The sequence below is a fragment of the Crocodylus siamensis genome, chromosome 2 (assembly GCF_052110815.1).
Source record: "Crocodylus siamensis isolate JL-2025a chromosome 2, ASM5211081v1, whole genome shotgun sequence".
Classification (NCBI taxonomy): domain Eukaryota; kingdom Metazoa; phylum Chordata; order Crocodylia; family Crocodylidae; genus Crocodylus; species Crocodylus siamensis.
In genome coordinates this window covers 159045052-159072055 of record NC_143396.1, presented here as the reverse complement: position 1 = coordinate 159072055, position 27004 = coordinate 159045052, and the positions used below count along the sequence as shown (strand labels likewise).

At 48.0% G+C, this 27004-nt stretch overlaps 1 protein-coding gene across 1 annotated transcript in view; it reads left to right on the top strand.

Moving 5' to 3' along the window:
* The first annotated feature begins 10991 nt into the window (after positions 1-10991).
* PARM1 (prostate androgen-regulated mucin-like protein 1) overlaps positions 10992-27004 on the top strand; it is a 69719-nt gene continuing 53706 nt past the window's right edge. Inside the window, exon 1 of the mRNA XM_090031928.1 lies at positions 10992-11149. Coding sequence (XP_089888054.1) covers positions 11107-11149 — 43 coding nt within the window. The 5' untranslated portion in view covers positions 10992-11106. The remainder of the gene's footprint in view (positions 11150-27004) is intronic.

The following is a 27004-nucleotide window of genomic DNA, read 5'->3' as shown; positions in this document are numbered from 1 at the left end:
GCCTCCTTGGTCTTTCGGTAAGTCAGAAAAAACATGTCTCCTATCAGCCACTGCAGGTAATAGGCTTCTTTCCTTTAGTTTTCTTTCGAAACATACACCTCCTGTAAACACTAGGGCTAAAGTGTCCCCTCACACACCCGTGTGGATTTCGGATTTTCACAGCCCCCTCCCTCTCTGGGCTGTCTCCCCCAGCAACTCCAGATGCAGACAGGGGGTTCCTTCTACATGTCTCTGACCAGGCAGCTTCTCCAAGCTAGCTTACCAACCCATCCCCACTCTTTCCCTGGGTACCTGTGTCTCTGATTGCACAGCTCTGACCAAGGTGTAGAATCAGCTTCTCCTGGGATGACTCAGGCTCTCTTCCATCCTGATGTCTGCTCCCTGGCCAACCTCAGCTCTGTCCCCTCTGTCTGGGGAGGAGAGGGGATGAGAGCAGGGGAAGGAGGAGGACTGAGTCTCTGCCCCGCTCTCCAGGCTGGTGTTGCTCTCCTCTGGCTTTTTCTTTTCCCTCCCTTGGCTTTTTTAATTGCTCAATAGCAGCCAATCAGAGCCCTTGGTTTGCAATGGGGGCTCTGGTCATAGTTCAAATGCTCCAGTAAAAATCATGCACTGTGCACAACATACTGTCCTGCCTGGAAAAGCTATTGCACCCTCTGCAAACTTTTTGCCACCTTTCTTGCAAAGTTCTTAGGCACAGCTCGCTCACTTAGCTTGTTGATTGCCTGTGGGGCAACCCCAGGTGATCTACCACTGGGGGATCCAGGAGGCACCAGTCGCTTTGCCAGGAGGGGTGTGGCCCAGTGCACCCCCTGGAGGACCTGGAAGTGGACTAGAAATGCTTCTGGTCCACATCTGGGCCTGCTGCTGAGCACACTGGTGAGCCCCCCATACTTCTGTGGTACACTCCATGTGCCCCAGCATCACAGCATTCATGAGCTGCCTGCTACCTAGAGGTACATAGAAAAAACATTTAAAGCTGTATCTATGTCCAAATTTCCAAATCTCTCCAAATTGACGCTGGTGCCTGTCCATACATCCAAGAATAGAAACAATTCCCAAGTAGATCATAGAAGCACAGGGTAGGGAGGGACCTCAAGGGCCATTGGCCTAGGCCCCAGCATGCTTAAAACATCCCTGATAAATACTGACGCAGGCTCCTCTTCAAAACTTCCAGTGTAGAAGAATCCAAAACTTGCCTAGGCAGTCAGTTACACTGCACCACTGTTCTAAGACAGAGGTTGATTTTTCAGAGATCTAATCTAAATATGCTTTGCTGAAATTTAAAGCCATTGCTCTATGTCTTCTTGCTGTTCTTGGGAGCAAGAGAGAACAATTGTTCTTCCTCTTCTTTATGGCAGCCTTAAAATTATGTGTCTAGAGGATCAAAACCCTTGAAGTAGCTTGAAACTTTCCCCAGCTCCCTGAGAGCGTGTTTCCTTTGAAACAACAGCACCTGGGACTCCCATTGACTACAGCACCTTCCAGGAGTATAGTATGGGAAATGCAGCTGGGGGCTATGTTAATGGGTTTTAGAGCATCTCCCATGAGCAGAGGCAATCTCATGTGCTTTCATCCAAAGCACCAGCATACTAACCCTCACACATAATAATAACAGAATCATGCTTTCTAATAAAAGAATATTTTCTAGAGGTGTGCTGATACATCAGTCTGATATCGGATCAGAACTGATATAAAGAAAATTGGCTGTATCAGAAATTGGCCCAATGTGGCCGATAATTTGGCTGATAAATGCTTGTGCATGAGCACAGCCACAGCACAGCATGCAGGCAGTGAGGAACACAGCCTGGCAGAGTAGAGAGCTGCATGCAACCGTTAAGTCTCTTGTGGTAGAAGGGGAGGGGGAGGGAGAAGGGGGAGAGAAGATCAATGCCCCCTCCCCCATGGTGAGGGAGGGGGCAAGGCCGGGGCAGGTACTACCCAGCTGGGGTGGGGTGGGGCAGGCACTGCCCAGCCAGCTCTTCCTAGCAGGTGGGTGGAGGCGGGGTGTTGAGCCAAGGCTGTGCCGGGTACGCAGCAGTGGTGGTGCTGGGAGCGGGACTCCGGCAAAATTTGGGGTGGCTGCAGCCCCCTCTGCAGCCCCCACCCCAAACCCAGCCCCTGCTGAGAAGAGCCCAGCACAGCCCCTGGTCCAGTCCACAGCTGCAGCCTGCCCCCCACCCTGTGCAGATCCGGGGGCACACATCTCCCCTGCATGCCCTCTTTGGGTGCAAGCAGTGGCAGAAGCCGCCTCTCCCTGCCCCCCAAAGAGTTGTGGCTCTGTCCTGCGCCCCACCCCAGCTGGGCAGTACCTGCCCCTTCCCCTCCCTCACTGTGAGGGGCATTGATTTGCCCCCCCATGTCCCTTCTTTCCCCCTTCCTCTTCCACAGGAGTGAGAGGCATCAGCAAAAATGGGGGGCCGCAGGTTGGGGGAGTGAGGGACACCAGCATGGTCTGGAGGGTGGGTTGGGTGTGAGAAGCAGCAGCAGGGCTTGTGGGGTTGTGTCTTGGGACTGAGGGGAAGGGGCACAGACATATGAATGCCCCCACCCACAATCATACCCCCCCCCCAACAAGTATCCTCTTTTTTGAAATGGAAAATATGGTAACCCTAGTCTCTTGGCCCCAGAGGCTGCCTGCCACTGGGGTGGGAACAATGTCCCCCTGCCCTGGCAGCAGCAGGGAGCTCCTGGCCCTGGCTCCCTGATCAGAGGCAGATGGCCTGGAAAGAGTTGCAGGGGAGGGAAATTTCCTAGTCCCCTGCTCTGATCTGCCAGTGGGGCAGCTAGCAGGTGGGAGATTGCTCCCTGCCCCTGGGACCTGCCTGCTACTGGGGAAGGCCCTACCACAGGACCCCAGGTGGGGACTATGTCCCCCTGCCCCAGCAGCAGGAAGCTCCAAGCCCTCTGCTCCAAAATCGTGATCAGAGAGTTGGGGCTGTAGAAGCATGTGCACTATTTAATGGGTGTGTCTCATGAAACCTTTATTGCAGAGTTGGCTACTTAGCTCAACAGTAAACATCCCAGTGGGTGCGTCTATATGAGATGCTATGTTGCTGTAGCAACATGCTATGGCGACATAGCGTTGGTGGACACAAACTATGACACTGCAGTTATGTCACCGTAGCAATGCACTCCCTCGCATTGCTACGGTGCAATGTAGCAGCTAAAAATAACTGCACCACCAGCATGGTACAATAATGGCTGTTACTGTACTGTCATTTAGTACTTCGTAAATAATGGCGCAGTAACAGTGGTACCATAGTGGCACATGTACAAACACCCAGTATCTACACATGCAGGACAATTAGGCTGGAGTAAATTAATTATCTCCACAGCAGGACAATACTTATAGCTACGAGTATTATCTTTGCTGCAGAGGTTTTTTTTACTTTGCAGTACCACATGTGTAGATGCTGATGCAGCTGGCTGAGGCATGAGAATGCTTTAGTGTGGGGGCTGCCTGCTGGCTAGCCCCATACTGGAACACCCTCATGCCCCAGCCAACCCCTCTGCAACACGTTCAGCCAAGTTGGAGCAGCCCCACGCTGGCAGACTGACCCCTGGAGCTGCCTGCCAGCTGGGGCTGCTCTGCCCTGGCTCAACATGCTATGGTCCCGGACGTTGGTTACTTCACATTCACTGCACATGTAGATGCCTCCACTGACTTTCCTATAGTGCCAGCTGTCTGTCAAAAGAACTCCTAGTAGCCTGAAGTAGATAGCAACTGCTCACATAAGTACTACTGTTGGTATAAGATATTAATTATACTTAAATGCGATCCATCTAGAGGCTAGGCTGGCAATTCAGGCCAACCTGGACAGGCTCATAAGGTGGGCAAATCAAAACCATATGACAGCATTGTATAAGTCAAGGTCTGAAAACACATTCTACCCCTTAGATCTGGACCCACTGAGCAGTTTTCCTCCAAGTCATTGTCTCAGTAAAAGGGCTGTCTGTGCCTTCATGCTCAGGGATGGGTTCTAGTCCAGTCCTCCCCTTAAAAGCCTCTCCTTTTTGAGGTTTCCTCATCTTCATCTGCAGGCAGTGGGGTATCCACTAATACTCCAAGTGGCATCAGCAGGTTTCAGTGTATAGTTTTTTCCATTCCCTGCTCTGTTTCAGGTCTTATCCTATAGACAGGTAGATCTCCTAATCGTTCAACTACTACATAAGGTGCAGCTTTCCATTTGTCAGCTATCTTATGCTTTCTCACTATACCGAGATTCCGTAGCAACATTCTGTCCCAGCCTGGATATCTTGTAGCCACACTCTAGCATCATACCGACGCTTGTATCTGTAAGTGTTCCTACGAACAGTCATCATGGCAAGGTGATATACTTTTCTAAGCCTTTCTCACAGTTTGGTGTGGTACTGTTCATATGTAATAACCCTTGCAGTCGTCAGTTACAAGGAGGCACAAATTTATAGGAAGACAAGGCTCCCACCCAAACATCAAAAAGTAAGGGCTAACCCCAGTTGCGTCATTTCTAGTGGTATTGTAGGCAAGTACTAAAAATGCAACATGCTGACTCCAGCTGATTTTCTGCTCTGCACACAGTGTCTCAAACATGTTTAACAAAGTCCTGTTGAAGCACTCAGGTTGTGGGCCTCCTTGTGGGTGATATGGAACGGTTCTTGATTTCTGGATCCCAGCTAGCCTGAATACCTCTTTGAGAAGCCTGCTCTCAAAGTCTCTCCCCCTTGATCTGAGTTTATTTAGGCTGGTAACCTAACCAATAAACTGAAAAGTATTTTTCCCACAGGAAACAGGCAACTGTAGTGGCTTTCTGGTCCCAAGTGAGGTATGCTTGGGCATACTGAGTGAAATGGTTTGTCACCACTAAGATATTCCTAATGTTCTTTTTATCTAGTTCCAGAGATAGGAAATCAATACATACCAGCTCAAGAGACTTTGTGCTGGTATTGGGATGTAGATAAGCATTCTTGGTGGGTAGGGTCTTCCTCTGCATGCATTGCATACAGGACTCGCACTTCCGTCAAACATCACCAGCCGTTCACAGCCAGCAGAACCTATCTCAAATAAGTTCAAGAGTTCTTTCAGACCCCAAGCGCCCAAAATCATCATGCAAAGCTCTCATGGCTACAGTTCTGTACCTCTTGGGCAACACCAACTGCTTCCACTGATTACCAGAAGTCGATGGTTACTTGGTGCAGCACTCCATCCATCAACTTAAACTTGCCCCACTCCCTCAGACGTAGTTGAGTGTCTGTAGTTTAGGGGCTAACCTGGTGGGAAGAGAACCCCATTCATTTGCCTTTTTGACATCAGCTGTAGAGGGGGTATAGCACCACGTAGTGAACAGACACCTGGGGCACACTCTCAGGGGGAAGACCCAGCATTCCTGCAGTGCAGTCTGGTGGAGAACCCAGGGGCAGTGCCCCATACCACTGTAGTTGCATATACCTCTCACACCATCCACAAAAATTACCTCAGCTTTGGAGCCACTTGGCCACCATGACAGAGCATCCACATCCACATTATGCCTCCCCATATGACGGTGGATACTAAATTCATACTCAGCTAATGCAAACACCCACCAGTGCCCCGTAGCATCTAGCTTAGCACTTATCAGCACATATGTCAAAGGGTTATCTGTCCACACTTCAAATTTAGCCCCATACAAGTAATCCCTGAACTTTGCCATAACAGCCCACTTCAAAGCAAGAAACTCCAATTTTTGGATAGGATAGTGAGTTTCACTGGCCTCCAGTCTCTGGCTCACAAAGGCCATGGACTTTCTCACTCCATTGTGTTCCTACTAGAGAACTGCACCTAACTCTTTGAAGCTGGCATTGGTGTGAAGGAAGAATGGCTTGCTTGGATTTGCAAAGGCCAGAACTGGGGCCTGAATTGCATAGTCAGTGAACAATGTCTTGGAAAGCCATCACATTCACTGTCCAAGCATGGCCCAAATAGCACTAAGGCAGGGGTGGGCAAAATGCCATTGTATCTGGCTCACGAGGACCCTAAAAAATTTAGAAAATTAATATTTATCTGCCCCTGGCTGCCTGTCATGCAGCCCCCAATGGCTTGCCAAAACTCAGTATGCAGCCCTCCACCTGAAATAAGTACCTGCCCCTACACTAAGAGGTCATGCTGAACAGGGTCTGGGGCCCCCTCAGGTTCCTCCCTTCTCCATTTCCTGAATATTCTTTTCTTTTTTCTTACCTGGTAACCTTAAGTGAGATCATTTAATGGTTTAACAATGACAGCATCATTTTTCACAACCCACCAATAATAGCCAGTGAATCCCAAGAACCTTTTCAATCCTCTGTAGTTCTTAGGCAGAGGCCAAGTAGCCACTGCCTGAATATTTTCTGGATCAGCACCGACCCCCTTCTGGGATATCACATGCCTCATATACTTGACAGAAGTATGACAGAACTGGCATTTATCAATGCCCATTTTTAGTCCATAGATTTCCAACCTCTCTAGCACCATCATTAACCTCTCTTTGTGCTCTTCTACAGTCCTACTGAACACAATTAAATCATCCAAATATACCAAAACTTGCAACAAATTCATCTCATACACAGTCCTTTCCCTAAGGTGCTGAAAGGTAGCTGGGGCTCCAGATATCTCCTGAGGCATGCATTCAAATTGATAAAACCTCAATGGACAGATAAAAATAGTTTTCTCCTTGTCATCAGGCCCCGGTAGAATCAGATAATCAGAACACAGAAAACCACTGACTCCTAAGTAGGCAGTCTGATGCATCTTGCATTCTAGGTACAGTTGTACTGATTTGTTAGAGTACAACTATTCAGGACGTGATAATCTATGCACATTTGGATTTTCCCATTCTTTTTCTGCACTACAACAATAGGAGAAACATGGGGGCTACAAGACTCAGTGATAATACTATGCTTCATCAGCTCCTGCAGGTGGCATTGCACATCCTCCATCTCAGCCAGAGCAATCTTTCGAGAATGCTCTCCATATGGTCTGGCTTTGTGGAGTGTTATATTATGCTCTACCCTGTTAGCTAATCTCACATCCCATTCATACAGTGAGCACACCTTGGATCTCTTGCAGAGCTTATCTCTTAGACATTTCTTCCACTCTGGAGTCACTGGAGAGTCTCTAAAAGTAAATCTGCCAGAGTCTATTTCTGAAGCCTAGGTTTCACCTGGGGGAGTTACCACAAGGTTGACTTCAGCAAGGTCAGCAACCTTTTGCCCAGGTTCCACTATAACGTCTTGGTTGGTTTTACAGACCACCACCACAGACACCTGCTCACAATCCCTCCAAGGAATTGAAACCACAACAATGGCCATTCAGGTAAGTGCAAGTGGTACTTAACAATTGGCAAATTCTCACAGACACCTTTTTAGGGGTCTTGTCTTCATAACTCAATACCCCAAGACATATTTTATCTCTGCCTCTAGCAGAGTTGTCGATTTGTTTATATGCCAAGGCTCAGAGAGAATGCATCTTTAGGGTATTTGGAGAGCCCTCCCCTGCTTGTTGTTTACAATATTGAGCCAGGACTTCAAAGAGATGGAAGTTAGTGCCCACGATCGCTGCTGCACCCTGAATCCTCTTTGGGTCTGGGCACACCAGAGCAGCAGCAGTCACCTCATCTTTGACTCCCATGACCTCCTTTGGAAACAAGGAGCAATGGTTTCACATTGCAGCAAGTGAACTTTAGGTTAGATATTAGGAAAGACTTTCTCACTAGGAGGGTAGTAAAACACTGGAACAGGTTACCTAGAGAGGTGATGGAATCTCCATCTTTGGAGGTTTTCAAGACCTGGCTTGACAAATCTTTTGCTGGGATGATATAATTGGGAGACGGTCCTGCTCTGAGAAGGCGGTTGGACTAGATGACCTCCTGAGGTCCCTTCCAGTCCTAATTTTCTGTTTTCTAAGTCCATACCTGTCAAAGTCTTCATGGGCAGGTGTCCCAGACTGATCATAACATGACTGAAAAATGATGAGTGCTTGAGACCCACTGCCCAGCATTATAGGACACTTTTCCCTCAATCCTCACTTTGACTTCTGCTTGATGTCACACTAATTCTGTAGGGAGCATTCTAGGCAAATCTGCAGGGTGGGAACCTTGGGATCTCAGGGGTTCAGGCAACTCCCCAACTTTATCCCACTCTCATTTCCCAACTCTGCCCAGCCAGCCCTCAATTTCAGCCATACCAGGGTCAGGTTCTTAACATTCTCACACTTGCTAGCCAGATGCCTGTCCTCTTCACACTTGGAGCAAAAGAGAGAACCACCATTATTCTTACAGGGTTGCAAAGTGACAGGCTCCTGGGAGACCCCAGTGACCCCAGTGGACATGTAGGCGTTCAGACCTGTACAGCCTGCTTGAGAATACAGACACTTGTTTTCCCAAAATGCCATACTGACATGGAACATCTTACATATCCACTACCAAGGCCCTAAGGACTGTAGAGTTAGGGATGGTCTTGCTATGGAACTGGACAGACTCCTTCATTGCTGGCCACCTCCCTTCCTCCTGGATCCCTTTTACCAGTTGACTAAAACCCAAGAGACAGGCTTTTGGTTAGCAAGGTTAACATTTACCAATATCCTTTCACTGTATACCATTCCTATCAATACCTGGTTAAGTCTAGCCAGGTTTGCTCCTTCTCAGAGGTGAGGCCTTCGTTGACTATCAACTTCGGCAGCGCCTTCTCCAGCTGCAAAACGTAAGCTGAGACTTTTTCTCATTTATCTTGGTAGGTACTATGAAAGTTAAAGTACAATTCATTGGCCCCTTCTGCTCCTCCAAACATACGTAGTAAAACCTCAAAACATCCTTTGGTAGTGATCACAGGATCATCACATTTTAACGCACAGACCACTCCAAAGGCTGGCTCCCTGAGGCTCTCCATTAGGCAGCACTGTTTGTCCCAACCTGGTACAAGCCACTGCATCAGGGTCTCTGACACATGGGAAAACCAGGCCTCAAACGGCTCCTCACTCAGCAATCGGGGATCTACCCCTGAAAACACCCTAAACTTCTTATACAGAACAGACTCTGGATGGAGCTGCACAGCTTCCTTTATAGGCTGCCCCAGTGCCATTGATCCAAGGGCTCCCTCAGGGTTAGCTATGTTCATGGAGGGGAGGGGAATCCACTGTCCCAGGCACGTCTGCTTTGACCTGCTATTCCAACTCGACTACCCTTTCTGCATCAGTCACATCCCAGATAGAGGTAGGTGGATTCTAGCTCCTAAAAGTCTTTGCTCCCCCTGACCATTCATGCCAGAGGATATTTTACCCAGATACAAAGCCCCATCTTTCCATGTGCACAGCACATGGCCAGAACAACAGGAGTCATCTTGTCCACAAGGCCAAAATACATGTTTTCTCCTTAGCAACAGGCCAGAGAAGAGGAAAGAGGGCAAAAAAAGATAAATACAGAACAACATAGTACACAGCAACCAAAGGCACACACCCTGCCACAAGTGTGTGTTTGGACATTACACTAGTAAATTCTATGCATTTTTAAATTTGACTAACCTTCATGCCATGGAGCTGCTGGTACAACATGGCTGTACATGTAACCATTCCACAGTCCTTCACCCATCTTCTTGTCTTTTGAGACTGGAAACTCCTAGGAACAGTGACCACTTTTTATGTTGTGCTCAAACAGTGCCTAGCACTGTGGTTAGACTCAAGGCACTCCTCCATAGCCTTTGTGACTTGAACAGCAGTCAATTAAAAAAAAACTAGCTTCTTGATTACAATGCAGAAGGGTTGGGCTGAGAAGCAGAGGAACAGCCAGGCAGGGAAGAGCATGAGCCTGCCCTTCCCTGCTTATTTTCTCACAGCTGGATTATCTCCTCAAACCCCTGGCACCTTTCACAGATTCATGCTGATTCACAAAAGTTTAGGGCTAGAAGGGAACTTGTGAAATCATTGGGTCCAGCCCTCCTGCTCTGCACAGGAAAGACTGCTGGGGTCAAATAACTCCAGTTTCAAAGAATCTTATGGCACCCTTGGGTTCCCTGACACCCTATTGAGAACCACTGACCAGCAGAAGGGGCTAACACTACGTGGCAGGACTGCCATGCAACCAGTACAATGCAGTGTTGCCCTGGCAATAGGGCAACACTCACAGACACCAAGTGGGATGGCAAAGCAGAATTTCTCCTTCTCAGTTTAGGAACAATTCCCCCTAGTCTTGGTATTTCCATATTTCTAGGTTTCTTTCTAGTCACCAGTGTTTACTGCGAATCTCAGGCAGCTTCAAGCTTGCAAATTGCCAGGGAGGCTTTGCGTTTCATACATCTGTGGCCTAACCTCCCGTAGGCCCAATGCCCATGCAAGGCACAAAGAGCATGTGCCACCAGTGGCAGTGCATAGGGGTTGTAAGTGCACTCCAACATGCTGCGCTCCCTGCTTAGGTGACAGACAGGGGGGCAAGTGGGAGTGCCAGTGCCCACCCTGCGAGTGGCGGCTGGGGAGTGGGAGCACTTCCCAGCCAGCATGATTGGTTACGGGAGACCCCCCCCCCCGTTGCTGACTGGGCATGTCCCCCCCCCCAAGGTAGCACCAGTCGCCCACGTGTGTCACATGTCACAGCTAAGTGGGTGACTTCAGACAGCGCTGCTATAGGAAACCATGAGGCAGTAGGGCCAGCTCAGAGCCTAAGCCGCTCAGCGAGGGCTGAGCTTCCGCAGACAACAGGGGCTAACAGCACCTGAGCCAGCAGGCCACTGCCCAGGGAAGCTCTCGCCTCCCTCAACCAGCTGGGCTAAGGTGCCAGCCTGCCCCGGCAAGGCCAAGCCCGCCTCTCTCTGGTGGAGGGAAGGCAACGCAGCCCCGCTGCCCCCAGCTTGGGCACGACTTGGTTGGCCGGGGGTTCCCGCCAGCACTTCAGCCCCGGTGACTTCTTCTCGCGACCGGCGCCGGCAAAGCCCGCGCCCTGCCCAGCAGGGGCCGCCCTGGCGCCGGGTCGCGGCCGGCTGGCGCGCGGGAGCGGGGCGGGGCCTGTCGGCGGCGGGCGGCGCCGGGTTGGGCTCGGGCGGGCGCCCCGCGGGGATGGAGCAGACGCGGGCAGGCGGCCGGTGCAGCGCCTGGCGGGGCTGAGCGCGTGGCCGTGCCCGCCTGCGGGGACCATGGTCCGCCCGGCTCTGCGGGCCCTCCTCGTCGCGGCGGCAGGTGAGCGGGGCAGGGGGTGCCGGGCCGGGGCAGCGGGCCGCCGCCGCCCCTTGTGAGCCGCTGGGGGCGGGGCGCGCGCAGTCCGGGGCCGGTTGAGGCAGACAAGACAGTTGCCCGCTGGTGCCGAGCGCGGGCAGGTGGCGGGCTGAGGCTGTAGCCGGCTGGTCCTGACAGGAGCCCCTCCGCGAAACACGCGGCTCGTGACATGCTGGAGGGTGCGTTTTGCGCGGCCGGGGCTTGGCCGTCTGGTTGGCGACCGGCAGCTCCAGCCTGTTGCTTAATGAAGGAAGCGCACAAATGCCCCCTTGTGAACCGTGAGGATGGAGGTCGGCGCACCGACTGTAGGCAGCTATCCTGCCGCTTGCCTGGTCACGAGTGGCTGATGCCTCCTGAATCTGGGGTTGCACCCGCAGGAGCTGCCGATGGGGGCGGCCCTACCGACAAGATCAGTGTCGGCTGTCGGGGGGGCACATGCACCCCCGCGCACCCCCTACCAGTTGCCTGTGTAGTGTCTGGCTTCAGAAAATGAGGATGGTTTCCAATGGTAGAGGAAGATGCTGCTCCGTACTTTGTAATACTTCCCTCAACATGAGAGTCCAGGTTTTTGGGGGCAGCTTGGCAAAGATGCAAACCTTCTGTTTATAATAGTTCCTAAGTAACCACATCTGCTTTGCTGCTAAACATCCACACCTGCATTAAAGCCCCGTTTTCTCTCGGTGGCATTTCCGTGAGCTGAACAAGTAGGACACCAGTGATCAGGAAACATTCAGAGATCCCTCTACTAAGTACATGCAACCAAGAGGGTGGGAGTTTGTCTCTCCAGGGTGGGACCTCACAGGTTTTCAGTTTATTCGTTGTACAGTTGTAGCCACTGTGAAGGGTTGGACAGGTAATGGAAAAATAATCTGTTGTGGCACATTGAAACAAAAACAGGGTGGGAGAGAGATTAAGTTATTCATCAGTAAAGCATCTGTCTTCAGGAGTGCTTGCACAGCCTTTTAAAATCCTCACTAGCAAAGATAGGTCTGATCCAACCCAGCCCAGCATTTTAGGAAAGTAAATTCTTACCACAAAGTTTTCATTTGGGGCCACTGTCCCTGAGAACACCTCTAAACGGTGCTGTCCAGCTGCATCTCTAGAAATTGGTAAGAGCTACATACAAATAGGATGCAGAGATCTCAGACTGGATCTCTTCATTGAAAAGAGGGCTTGAGTAGCTGCTGGATGTGATGCTACCCCTACCTTTTGTCCTCATGCCTTCTGGACTTGGCAGCAGCCCCTCTGTGTATCTGGAGTCTGCACTGGGGAACAGAGCCCAAATCCAAAAAAATGCACATTTCCACACCCTGCCCCCAAGCCTGGTTGGCACTTCTTCTGAGAAAAAAGGAAAGGATTTTTTTATGATATCCTTTATTGGTCCAATGGTCAAGTTAGGAGAGCTGAGCTGTTTGGACAAGCTTTTGAGCATGCACACAGTCTGCATTTACAAGGAGTCTTCACAAACTTTAGCTCAGCCTGTCTGCCTCTTTCTTTGACCTGAGGAAAGGCACTTGATGCCCCAAAACTTGTCCAATAGTTCTCCCAGAAAGAAGTTAAAAGAATGTTATGAAGGTTGCAAAGTCAAGCATCCAGAGGTCAGCAAATATTAGATGATTGTGCAATCTTGATTCAGCCCCCTTGTACATACTAATTATGAAATAGTCTATGAACGGCACGTGCCCCCAGCAGCTGGGGGGACATGGCTGTGCCAGCAGCGGGAGCGCGGCAGCAGGAGCCCAGTGAGTGGGGAGCTCCTGCAGATGCCACTGGCACTGTCGGCGGCATGGGGTGGCAAGTGCCAACCAGGAGTTGGTGACCACCCACAGGCATCACTGGCAGCAGTGGCATCTTTTTGCAAGGGGTACACCACCACACGCAGGGGGTACACATGCACCCCCTGCACGTCACACTGATATAGTCTAATTACATGGCCTCACACCGTTTTTCTCCTATCTCATGCTGTGTATGGGCCAGGCTTATTCTGAGGATGAATCAGGGTTGTGTAGTGAATGAAAGCATTGTCCATGGGACCTTTGCGTCATTTGTTGCAGAAGTAGAAAGAAGCTTGTCTCTTCTGGAAGATCTGCCATGGGTAGGGCTAGGCCTGTGGTAGTAGATTGGGGAGATGGGGAATATAGATAAACAAGCCAAGGGGGTTGAGCAATTCCATGGAACAAGTGAAGTAACAGGGATGTGAATGATGTCAAAAAAGCTAAACAAGGGTTTCAGGTGCAGACATCTCAGTCCTCCATCTTAGCTACAAAGCCATGTTCCCTTCTCAGCAACATCAGTTCCCAGTAGCAGGTATATCTCAAAAACATAGTGGTTGAGAGGGGGAGATGTAAGGGAAATCCAGATTTGGATTAGAACAGAGATAGCTAACCTGTGGCACAGGGAGCCTATGCATGTGGCACACAGCAGACTGGGGAGGGAGCAGGAAACACAATGACAGGTAGGACAGGGAGCAGAAAGCAGATTGGCAGATCCGGCAATGGAAAGGAATCAGAGTGGCACTCTGAGGGTGTGGGGCTTAATGTGTGGCACACCTGCCAAAAAGATTATCCCTTACTGACTTAAAAGAAAGAGTGACGAAACTGAGACCTGGGAACACCAGCTGATGTCACTGGTGTTGGCAGTCAGGTAACTAACTACACAGTGGAAGCTGGGTCATGCCCTTGGCATAATTGTGTTCAGAAACAAGTAATTCCAATGGGTGAGGCCAAAGGTTGATGCGACTGTGTGGAGAGAGCCAAGAAAATGGGTGTCTGAGGAATCAGTATTTCACAACTCTGATAACCTTCCCCACAAGGCATGTGATTAACAAGGTTTGGTGGAGAAAGGTTTCATGTTCCCACTTTCTCACTGATTTAACCTGGGAGGTTGCAAGAGATCAGGATGGGACAGTGACTTCAGACCATTACATTAGCTGGAGAACATAATGGCTCTGTTCGTCTTATGTAAACTTATAACCATTAATCATAGTTGGCATGGGAGGGAAGGAACAGCACCTGCAGTTTGAGTTAGGAAACAAGTCAGAGAGATAGCTAAGATAAAACAAGCTCTATCTGGTCAGACATTCTGGCCCCAGAGCTCAGATCCCTGCTTGGCCAATTCAGATTCAGAGGCATAACTCAGCAGTTCTGCACCTTGGGCAGTGGTGGCACATGCACCAGCAGCTGCAGCCAGACTGGTGGCAGTAACAGCTATTTTTGGCCTCCTGCCCAGTCAGTGCCCTGGGCTGTTGCCCTAGTCACACCTCTTAGTTATACAGTATTACTGGTTTAGACCAGAGATTTGCAAACAACACTCACCTCACACCCTAACTGAATCCACTCGCAAGCAGGCTGTTAGCTATTCAGGGGTAGATCTTACTCACCATTTTGTGTTGGAGGTGCTTTACTTTGTACAAATACTTAAATATCCATTGAATAAGGAAGGGAGCATGAGTGGGTAGCCCAGTGGTCATGGCACTCACTTGGGAATATTAGGAACCTGAGGGTTAAGTTCTAGCTCCAGTAAATATTTCCTTCTCTCAGTGGTAGAAAGATGGGTGGGCAGCTCTGGCAGGGGGAAGGCACAGCAACAGAGCGTGTGAAATTGAAGGACATTGTGGGAAATGGAGTTTCTGCTGTGGGATTGGGAGAGGGAGGGAGGATGATGTAATGCTCATTTTTCCTGCTGAAACCTGTTGTTTTTTGTGGGTGCCGGACACAAGTGTCTGCAGCAAGACAATAATAATGATATCTCCCCCAGGAGTAGCGAACTCCCTTTCTGTGCTGCCACCACAGCTTTTCTCCCCTTTGCTGCCAGAGCCTAGGGAAGCAGAGCCAGAGCCGGAGGCTTTGCAAGGAAGGCACAAGAGGAGCGGGGAAATGGAGAATGCCCAGAGCACAGTTTTGGCCAGTTATACCTCTCCTCCTCTCTCTCCCCTTTGTTTTGATGAGAAATTCCATCCTTGAGGAAACGTCTAATGATAGTTATTTCCTTGCAAAAAAAAAAAAGTTTTCTTTTTATGATTGATGTTGTTTTGTGATGAAATATGCTTTCATTGGATAATTTCCAACCAAACCTGTTTGGTTACTACATCTAACCCATCAAACACAAGGATGCAATATGCGCATGAATCAGGCAACAGCCTAAAACATCCTTGCTTATCCTTTTAATAGAATGAAAGGCTTTACCCTTCTTAAAATTGCTGGTGAACACAGTATGGAAATAGCAAGTATTAGAATATCCAATACTTAAATGTTTAAGGAACCTGATCCTGCCAAACAAAGCATATGGATAGCTTTCTTGACAGGAGGAGGTCCAGTGACTTCCATGAGACGGTAAGAGGATCAGCCATGCCTAAAAGAGCTGAAACATTCAAGCACAATAAACATGTTTGCCAGTCATCAATGTTCCAGTGAGGTGGCTGAGTAATATTCTTTTACTGATAGGCATTTGATTAAAGCCTTGGGACCACCTGAAGTGAAATTTTCATGTGTGCAGACCGGTCTAACACTGACAGGCGTAAGAGAAATTTCTGGACATTGTCCCCAACTGATGGCTAGTAGCAGGAAATGGCTGTAGTGATTGAAATGAAGAACCATTTAACTGCAGATAGACAGCTTTCTTTAAAATCTACTGCTGGGACTAGACATTCATGCCAAGTTATGCAGCCCATTTTTAAATGCATAGATTTCTTTCTGCTAAATGAAAGGTTCTCTCTTTTCTTTCTCTTCTGTGTTTGCACATCGGTGCATGTGTGTACACATTTGGCCAAGTTCAACCATGGTATTTCAGAAACTGATCTATGAGAACATTACAGTTTCACTGTATTGCTGAAAGATAGCTTAGTGATTTCACCTTATCACTAAGACTTCATTACAATGACAAAATACACCTTAATTACTGTAATAATTATAACCGTTCATATGAAGGATTTATTCATCTAGTTTACAGTAGATTAAAGTCTAAATAATAAATGGCTGAGAAGTCCAACAGATTGCTTTTTACCATGGGAAAAAACATTCTCCTGGCATGCATGTAGCTCGCTGTCTGTAACATACAGCCCATGTCTGTAATATGCTAACAGCACTGTTAACCTTTTAAAAAATGTTTTGCATAGTACCCCAAAAGTTTGACCAAGTAAACAATCAGAAGTGCATTTCTTTTAAATGATATTTGTTTATTGGCAAAATCAAATAAATCAGCCCAAAGCAGAGACCCCATTGTAGTTTACAGAACCAGCAGACACCCATCTGTGTAAGAGAAGATCCTGGGACCTCTAAATACTGGCTGCGTTGCACTTTAGTTATGCAGCTGTTACATTTATGTGCACATTATTTACTCATATTGTAAGCTTTGCATCTGAGCTTGGTAGAAAATAGCAATTCTTATAGCACAGCACAGTGGCAGGATACATGCAACACTTTGCTGTAACTGCTCAGTAGAAAATCCTGACAGAAGTGGCTTTAATAAAGCGTGTGTCTACCCACATGCTGGTATGATGCTGTTGTGGAAAAGGAAAAAAACCCACCCATACTCTTTCAGTTAGGGTTGACAAGGCCAGGGAAGTAGTGCATTTGCTGTCAATTCTATTTCAAAACATAACGTCCCACCAGCTTTCAGGTTTCACCTTGAATTGAGCAAAGACTGGTGAAACCTGAAAGCTGTTTGCAACTTCGTACAGCATATTCTGAACCCAAATACATAACATACATATAGCTGGTTGAATATAGCCAAACACAGCACAGGTGCTACAATGCCTAATTGAGCTTATACACACATTTTCATTCCAGGGGTTCATTTTTAGTTGCTTGTGATTCCCCCCCTCCCCCCCCCAAATAGGGCAAATCTATTCTCCATCCAGCAGTGAACTTTGTTTGGAAGGTTTAAGCTGTAATGTATGTGTGGGGAGGGGAGTAGGAAGAAATGAGGAATACAGACTTCTTGCCCCTCTCCCTACCAACCTCCAAAAGTGTTCAGATATTTCAATGAAAGCTGCTGCTGCAAAAGTCTGGTATTCTGACATGGAGGTGGGCAGAGATGTACCTTTCAGAAATTAAAGACCAGATTTCACTTTCCTCTGGACCTCTATGCATACTAACATATTCATCATGCCAGTTCCACACCCATCAAACAATGCATGTAGCCCTTAGTCTACAAGTTGAGCAGAAGGCCTGTTAGACATTTGGCAGCACTTCAAGTGATGGGATTTTGCTCTGTAGTGTTCAGTGGATTTGTGTAACCACATACAACATTATGTTTAATCAGTAGAAGAAAAACCTGTAGAGAAGCTTATTACTAGAGGTAAGGCACCAAATTAGGTAGTCACTGAAGGTTCATCTGTCTGTTTGATCATCTCTCATTTCTCATACTTCCCCAGTAGCCTTGATCCATTTTCTAAAAGCAGGTGTTTCCTGGTTTTGTAAGTTTGCATTCAGGCAGCCAGAAGAGGACACACTCTTCCATTAGAAGTAGAGAAGGTAAAGCCAAGTGGGTTCATACTGATTGGCTATACTCCTTAATGTCTGGCTCCATTCAGACACTTGGATAGTTTAAGGATGAACCTATATTGAGCACAGAGTTTTCTGCTAGCTGACCTCCTGAGGTCCCTTCAAGCCCTTTTTTTCTATGATGCTGTTATTTGAATATAGCCAACGAGATTAGCTCTGAATTCAAAGAGTTACAACAACAATTCTCCAGCCCCTCCCACTGCAGCACTTCTCCTTTTGAGCTCTAGCTGTGTTCAGCCACAAAAACGAACTTTTTTAATTCTGAATGGTTTGGGTCTGGGTCAACCTGAAAATCTATTTTATTCCTTTCTACCTGCACCCCATCTCCCACAGGTTCATTTGCCCAGCTGAAAAAACAATTATTCACACAGTTTTAGTCTCTGGCCCTCTGGGCATTTACTTTCATCCTTGCAGAAATGATGGATAAGCAAGTCATAGTGGAAACAATAGGAGTCTCTGGGTATTAATGCCAGTCCTTCAGTAAATGAGGTGTGCAGCAGTGCACTACTGTTGGTCTGACTCTGAACTAGGCAAGAGAAAATTGAGAACTACTCTGTAGTGCTCTTATCCCAGAATCAGGATCTGCTGTGTACCCAAGAGATCCAAGGAAGAGGACCATGCTTCCTACCACAGAGGAAGGCAAAAACCTCCATGCGAGTGTGACTATAGGTAAAATTGCTTCCTGACCCCAAATGATGTAGTGATGGGTCTTACCCCGAGTAAGGGAGCAAGACCCTGCAATTAGTAACATCCACATTTTTTTAAGTCCCAGCAGGAGCACTGGTATACCTCAGTCAAAATCCTCATCCTTGGCTGTTTTGTGTGTTCACTGTTTCTGAGGAAAGCAAAAACAAAACAAAAAAATAAACTACATACCATAGCAACAGGAAGAAGGAAAAAAAATCTTCCTGGCCCTATGTGGCAACCAGCAAAACCCCGAAGTACGGGGAAAACCAAACATCCTCCACTCTACACCACAACTTGGGGATTATAAACACAACCCCACACATTGGGTACCCTGAGTGGAAAGCTAGAACTCCCGTCTGTAAACTTATCCCATCTCCTTTAATCTTCATTCATAACCAAGCCAGTTGTGGAGCTCTGCTTCATTCTCCACCTGCTCTGAGCTGTATAACCCTTCTCCTGGTCTGTTGGGCCTATACCTATTGCTCTTAACAGCATTCCAGGCATTGTTACATCATCCCGGATCAGTGCTTGTCCAGACTCGCCTTGAACACCTAGGCTAGGGACAGACATTCAAAAAGCCTGAACCTGAATTGATTCAATCTTTGCAGGTTAGTTTAACCTGGCTAGGCCAAATCACTTTGTAAGTGTACAGACATCCCCTCTGGACTGAAAAAATTCAGGCACATGCCTGAAGTGGCTCAGGCTAGATGCTGGGTGGGGGAGTGTTAGAGTAGCCCTCCCTTCACTTCGACAGGGCTGAGCTGAGTGGGTCGTGGCCAGATCTGGGCAGGACGCTGTCATTATCACCCCCCAGCTGTCCAGCAGGGAATATTTATCATCCCTAACTCAGTGTTTATCAACCCATTAAAAAAACAAAGCCTCTCTCCATTAACTAATGGAGCTCTTCTTAAACAGCTCTTTCAAGGAAGGACATTAAACTACCTGTTGATTAGCTTCAAAAAGCCTGCCTGCCCATGTCGTCTCTGACAGCATGGATTGTAGTCAGCATGTGGTCTGCTAGATTATATGGAGCTAGATATGCTGCATGCATAAGGTGGAGGGGCGGTGGGGAATAATCCCTGCTTAGCAGGGAGAAGCCAGGGAGACGTTCTGTGCCTGCAAGTCTTTGCCAAGCTCCAGTGAAGGAGCAGAGGGGAGGGGCCAGCTCTGCTGTGGAGCAGAGAGCATGCTGTGATGCTGGAGAGTCTGGTTTATCTTAAACCAGCAAGGGGTCTGGGACAGACATTGCACAAACTGGTTTGACCCAAATCAGTTAAGTCTAATACTATATTCAACTAGGTTTATCTCAAACCAGTTTCAGCCATTTTCAAACTGGTTTATGCGCACTGAGCATCTGTTCTGTTACAAATTTAAACCACTTTCTGATTGTCACTTAAACCAATTTATATGTAACTTTTGTCCCTAGCCCTACAGTGATGAAGACCCCACAACTTCCCTAGGCCGTCTATTTCACCGCCTTGCTGTTCTAATGGTGGATAGGTTTTCCCTGATATCCAATCTAAATCTATTTTATTACAGTTTCAAGCCATTGCTATGCATCCTACCCTCAGCATCATGGGAGAACTGTGTTCCCTTTTCTTGATGGCAGGCCTTCAGATATTTGAAAACTGTTTATAATGCCCTCTCTTGACCATTTTTTCTGCAAGCTTTTCTCTTATGACAATAGGTTATTGGCTTAGAACCTGACAATGATTAGGGTTGATTTCACTGCTGATGAAAGCACATCAAAGGTGAGAGAGATCATATGATAAAGGTTTTTGCTATGATTTGTAATCAGTGAATGTAATGGGAAGGGCATGAGAACCCCTAAGTTGGTTTTTTTTCAGGTTGACACCTATGCAGCTCTACCACTTCAACCACTGATGGAGCAGAGCAAGAAGTTCTCCCCATACCTGCTGTCTGAAATCTTTTAGCAACTGCAGCCTCCCATCGCTGCCACCAACAGCGATTGATATTCTAGGGGAAAATAAAAAAGAAACTGCATGTTGATGGTTCAGTAGCTGCTTTCACAAGCTGACAGTGGGAAGCTTGATGAGAACCAAGTGTAGGTCAATTAAAAAAATGTAGCTGGCTCTCACTCCTGTACTTCAGGTTCAGGTCTACTCCACATGAACTTTGGGGAAGTTTTGAAAGGAGCTGTGGTAGGAATTGCACCAAACTCCTACTTTGGATTTTTAAATGTTCTAAATCCACTGCACAAGTTAATTTTTCCCTGTGTTGCTAAAGCTAAGCCTAAGGAAAGCTTGGTTCCAGGTTGTATATTTAATAGTGAAGTTGATAACCTTGGAGGATGCTACTTTGCTTGTTTTTGTGGTGGGTTGTAGATTGATAGATTCACAGATTGTTAGGGGCTGGAAGGGACCTGGTAGATCATTGGGTACAGTCCCCCTGCACTAGGCAGGAAAAGACAACTGGGGTCAAGTGTCCCCAGTGAGGTGATTGCCCAGTCCCCTCTTGAAGATCTCCAGGGTAGGTGACTGCACCACCACTGGAGGGAGTTTATTGCACAGCCTAGACACCCTGACTGTGAAGGAGTTTTTCCTGGAATTGAGCCTGAAGCACCTTCCAGGAGTTTGTATCCACTGCTCCTGGTCTTCCTCGGGGTGCCCTGGAGAAAAGCTATTCACCAAGTTCTTGATGTACTCCTCTGATGCAGCGGTAAACCGTTACCAAGTCCCCTCTCAGCCTTCTGTTCTATAGGCTGAAGAGGCCCAAGTCCTTCAGCCTCTACTCATATGGCTTGTCTTGCAAGTCCCTGATCATACGGGTGGCTCTTCTCTGGACCCTCTCAAGTTTTTCCATGTCTTTGTTGAAGTGCGGAGCCCAGAACTGGATGCAGTACTCCAGCTGCGGTCTCACCAGTATCAGTACACCAGTGGGAGTATCACTTGGTTGGTTTTGCATGAGATGCGTCGATTGATGCATGCCAAGGTATTATTTGCCCTGTTGGCCATGGCATCACATTGCCAGCTCATATTCATACTGTGGTCTCTTATTGCCCCCAGGTCCCTGTGTTGTTTAACCTGCTGGCCACAGTATCGCACTGCCAGCTCATGTTCATGCAATGGTTGATCATTACCCCTAGGTCCCTTTCAGCTGTGGTGCAAGTGTAATTGTCACCACCGAGCCTGTAGGTATGTTGGGAATTGTTTGCCCCCAGATGGAGTACCTTACACTTCTGTATGTTGAACTTCATCTGGTTCTGGTCCACCCAGCACTCCAGCCTGTCCAGGTCCGCCTGTATTTGCAACTTATCTTCTGGCATGACCACGCTCCCCCATAACTTAGTGTCATCGGCAAACTTGGCCAGTGAGCATTTCACCCCCATATCTTAATCATTGATAAAGATGTTAAAAAGCACCAATCCAAGCACAGACACCTGAAGGACACCACTGTCCACTTGTTGCCAAGATGACACAGATCAGTTTATGAGAACTCTCTGGGTCCTACTATGCAGCCAGTTTTCTACTCACCAAATTGTTGAGCAGTTAAGCCCACGGTCTTCCAATTTTTCCACAAGCATATCATGGGATACTAAATCAAAAGCTTTTTGGAAATCTAGGTATATAATGTTGACTTTCTCTCCCGTGTCCAGGTGGCAAAAGACCTGTTCGTACAAGGAAATGAGATTAGTTAGACAAGACCTACCTGTGACGAAGCCATGCTGGCTATCATTCAGAATCTTACTGTCAATGAGCGTATCATACATAGATTTTTTAATGAGTTTTTCCAGAATTTTCCCTGGGATGGAAGTTAGGCTGATTGACCTGTAATTGCCCGGGTCCTCCCTCTTTCCCTTCCTGAAGATGGGCACAACATTGGCCCTGTTCCAATCCTCAGGAATCTCCCTTGTGTGCCACAATTTCTGAAAGAGTTTTTCCAGGGGTTCCGCAATGACCTCAGCCAGCTCCATCAGCACCCTTGGGTGAAGTCCATCTGGTCCTGCTGACTTATAAACATCTAGCTTTTCTAGTTGGTTTTGCACCAGCTCAGCATCCACAGTGGGAATGCTGTTATTCCCACCATGCCCCCTGTAATCCGAATCTCACTTGTCTTTCCTGTTGGTCCGTGAAATACCAAAACAAAGTGGGCATTTGGGAGTTCAGTTTTTTCCACAGTGTCCATTACCAGCTGTCCTGAGGTGTCCCCCACACTTTCATTTCTTTTCCTTCTGCTCCCTGCATGCCTAAAAGACTTCTGATTGTCCTTGACTTCCTTGGCTAACTTAAACTCTGTTGCTGCCTTATCTTTCCTAATTATTTCCCTTCAAGTACGGACCACTGTTGTATAGTCCTCCTTGAGGACTGTCCCTAGCTTCCACTATGTGTATGCCTCTTTTTTTTTCTTTTTCAAGAGGACCGCCATGTCCCTATTGAGCCAGGAGAGCTTGCCAGCCCTTCTGCTACCCTTCCTCTTCATGGGGATGGTTTTCTTTTGTGCTTCAAGGATCGTGTCCTTGAGGAACAACCACTCTTTGTGCACTCCATTTGACTTCTGTGCCTGGTCCTGCAGCACTTCCCCTACCAATGCCCTGAGCCTGTTGAAGTCAGCATTTTTTAAGTCCATGACTTCAATCCTGCTAGTTGATTTGCCAGTATTGCAGCAGACAGTGAACCTGATGAGCTCGTGGTTGCTGTTGCCCAGGCTACCCTCAATGTTCAAGCCACATACCAGATCATCTCCTTTGGCTAAGACCAAGTCTAGGACAGCAGTACTTCTGGTTGGCCTTGCACTTCCTGGGTCAGAAAGAGCTCCTTGATTACGGTTATGAAGATACATGACCAATCCGACCTAGCTGAGTGTTCTTCCCAATCTATGTCTGGGTAATTGAAATCGCCCATGACAACCAAGTCCCTTGCATGCACGGCCTCTGTCAGTTCTCGAGACAACTCCAGATCAAGCTCCTCCTCTTGGTTTAGTCGTCTGTAGTAAACATACACAATTAGGTCTCTCTCACCTTGCCCTGCCCCCAAAGCTTGACCCAAAGGGTTTCAAGCTGCTTATCTTCGGAGCTAATGTCAGCCTCCAAAGATGTGTACTGCTCCCTCACATAGAGCACTACCCCTCCGCCTTTTCTCCCCGCTCGGTCCCTTCTGTGCAGGGTGTGGCCCTCTACGGCTATGCTCCAATCATGTGAGGAGTCCCACCAGGTCTCCGTAATCCCTACCAGGTCATACTGCCCACTTGAGAGCAGGAGGGCTAGCTCCTCCTGCTTGTTCCCCATGCTCCTGGCATTGGTGTACAGGCAGCTGGGGCCCCCAACTGACACCCTCGATTTCCTGAGATGCTGTGGGAGAATGGTTCGTTAGCATTTTCAAAAACAGTTGTGTTAGTGTCCTCCATATGGGAGCTTTCCAGTGTGTCAGTCCCCAGGCACGCTCCACTTGGAGTTTCCCGGTCCCCCAGCAAAGTCAGTTTAAAGCCTTGTCCAGTTGATCAGCCATTCTGGCTGAGAACAGGGACTTACCTCTCCATGCGAGGTGGATGCCGTTTCATCCCAGGAGTCCTCTCTCCCTGAAGTGCATGCTGTGGTCGAAGAAACCAAAGCCTTTGCAGTAGCACCACTGTCGGAGGCGTCTGTTTACTTTTTCCACACAGCCTCCCCTCTTGGGTCTGTGGCCTGCAACAGGGAACACAGAAGAAAAAACTACTTGAGCCCCCAGTCCCTTGAGCCCAGCCCCCAGAGCCCTGTAGTCACTCACGACCCAATCCGGATTACTCCTGGCCATGTCATTCATGCCCACATGGATGAGGAGCGCAGGGTAGCAGTCAGAGGGACAGACAAGCCTGGGGATCCTCTCTGCAACGTCCTGGATGTGGGCTCCAGGAAGGCAGCAGACCTCTTGGGCCAAGGGTCTGAATGGCAGATCCCTCCGTGCTCCTCAGGAGACAGTCCCACCCCCACCACCACATAGGGGTGGGAGTACTTACCTTCTGAGTACTTACTTCCTCCTCTGGTGTCTCTGTTGGAGTCTCCTCATGCATGCTGAGGGGAGTGTACCTGTTATGCAGCATCAGGGGAGTAGTAGCCCTAGCCCTGCATGCACTGGATCTGGAGACTACTGTCTTCCAGGTAGCTCCAGGAGGGTCTTTGTGGCCAGTCTTCTTCATGGCCACCTTCTTCTCTGCTTCTTTTTCCTGGAGTAGGGCCTTGCAGTAGCTGTCGATGTAGTCTTCGTGGGCCCTGATGGTGCGTAGCTGACGTACTTCCCCCTCAAGCTCCCACACTCAGCCCTCCAGAGACTCCAACAGACAGCGTACCCCACAAGTGGAGGTGTCCCCATGCACCGTTGCCAGCAACCACGCCAGGGAGCTCCCGCAGTCCAGGGCCATGGGCTCTATCTGGGTGGAGGTCTCAGCGATGCCAGGACACCTGCGGGTACGATGAGTACTGGGGGTACGATGAGTTGCCGCCATGCCCAAGAGTGATTGTGTGGTAATAGGCTATGCTACTACCTGCAAACTGGTCAGCGAGCTGCCAGCAACGTGCTTCCCCTGTTGGCACTCTCTGTTCACTGGATCCCTGGAGATTCACTGGCTGGAGATTAGGGCAGAAGAAATGGGATCAACCGGCCAGGTGGCTTAATTTAATAGTTTCATAGTTTTTAGGGGCTGGAAGGGACTTTACAGATCATTGGGTCCAGCCCCCCTGCACTTGGGTAGGAAAGACCACTGGAAGAAGATGACCCCAAGAAGACAGGCATCAAGATGCTTTTTGAAGATCACCAGGATGGGGGACTGATGCTAAAACAAGCTGCCAGTGAACACAGGTTTTCTGCTTCCAAGTGATTCTGTACAGTGTAGCATGGCCCTCTCTTTGCTCTTCTGAATAATGGCATCAGTGCTTGCTTTGTTCTTGTTCCACAACAATGCTTCATTAGCTTTGGCCAGCCATCCCCCTATTGCTTTTAGTGATCCAGTTACTTCAATTACAGCCTCTCTTCCTGGAATGCATTCAGCTGCCTTTTGAAAACCTATTATGCTGCCATGATTAGAAGCAAAGTACTGATGGTTTTGCAGAGCCACTGTAAGTGAATTATAAGGAACTTCAAAAATACACTGTGTTTGTTTGGTTCTGTGCTCTGGATCACTGCGTAGAAGCCAGCAAATTACATGAGAGGAGGAAACCATATGCCTAGTTGATTGAGATAATTACTGTACTGGCAGTACTTTCCCCCCCTCCTACTCCCTACCCCCCCCTTTTTTTGCAGATGCTGTTAGTGGAGTTTAGTAGAGTTCTAGAAGTCTTAGCAGTGGCATTGCAGAAGGACCTTAATTTGACTGAAGGCTGAGCCCAACCCATAACATGCAATAGGAGCTCCACTACCTGAGGCTGAATTGGGCTCATAATGGGTTTGATTTTATGTGAGATTTCAGTTGAAAACTACTATGATGCACAGACTGCAGAGAGGATGGTCAGGGATTCCAGACATCTGTCACCCTCATGTTGCAAGGAAGATAACCATCTTCTAGGGCATCAGTGTGGCTGATTGAGCCAGGGCATCGAACAATAGCAGGACACCAGTAGCTGTAAATGTAAAATAATGCCCTTGTGGTAGAAGATGGCCAGAGAAGTTCAGCTACTGCAGAGGAGCATATCTGGGGTTCGGCAGACCCCGCTTATATGTGGTTCAGGAGATCAGTATGCAGCTCAGGGCAGCAGGTTTGTACCTCCCCAGCCCTGTGTCCTTAAATACAGACAATGGAATAAAAGAAGCAAGTTCACCTCTTCAGGGCTGGTAGCTTTTCCTTATGGAAAGATGCAAACAAACCTCACGCAGAAAGGTAATACAAAGGAAACATCAGAGCTAATCCTGTGTGGAAAGCAGGGAGCAAAACTGCACGGCATGGCGCCTGTTGAAGTCAGTGGCATTACTGCAGCCCAGATAGTCTAGCATCTGGCAAAGCAGATTGTTGCTTACAGAAGTTCATGCCTCTCACTTAGTTGCTTCTGCCAGTCCAGAAACAAGTGTGTAAAGAATGCCTAGCAGCCCTAGGTCCTAGTCAGTAATTTAGACTGACCCAAACAACTTGTGATGGTAGTTTCCCCCTAGGTGTCAGTCAGATATTTTGAAGATGGAGGAAATGTCTTGCAACATTTAAAATCTGTCAGCAGGTTGTGAGTGAGTATTTCCATCTCTCAGACTTCACATGGCTCTACTATTGGGCTTCAGTTCTCTGCTCTAATTTTAGCTGTTAATACATTAGTTTACTTGCATCACCTATTTAAACATCTCTCCTGCAAACAGTTTGCAGACTCGGGAAATCAAATCAGTTAATTAGTTTAATAAGGAGGAGTCACATTCACCCAAAACACCCACCTATAATGACAGCATACATATGCCTGAGGGTTTGTGGGAATAAGCTCTAATTTGTTGAGCTGTTCAACAGGACATTTTGTTATCGAGCAAGAATACCTTATGCTGTACTGTACTATGCTTGTCTCTTCTTACGTCAGAACAGGTTATACCCAGAGATTCTTTTTTTTTGTAATGTGCCAACTTAGATAGTCTTTCAGTTTATCCCTCATTTTAAAAAATTTCTCACAGTTTGATTTGCTAAATACCTCAGATCACTGAAAACGAAACAATAATCAGACAAGTCACAG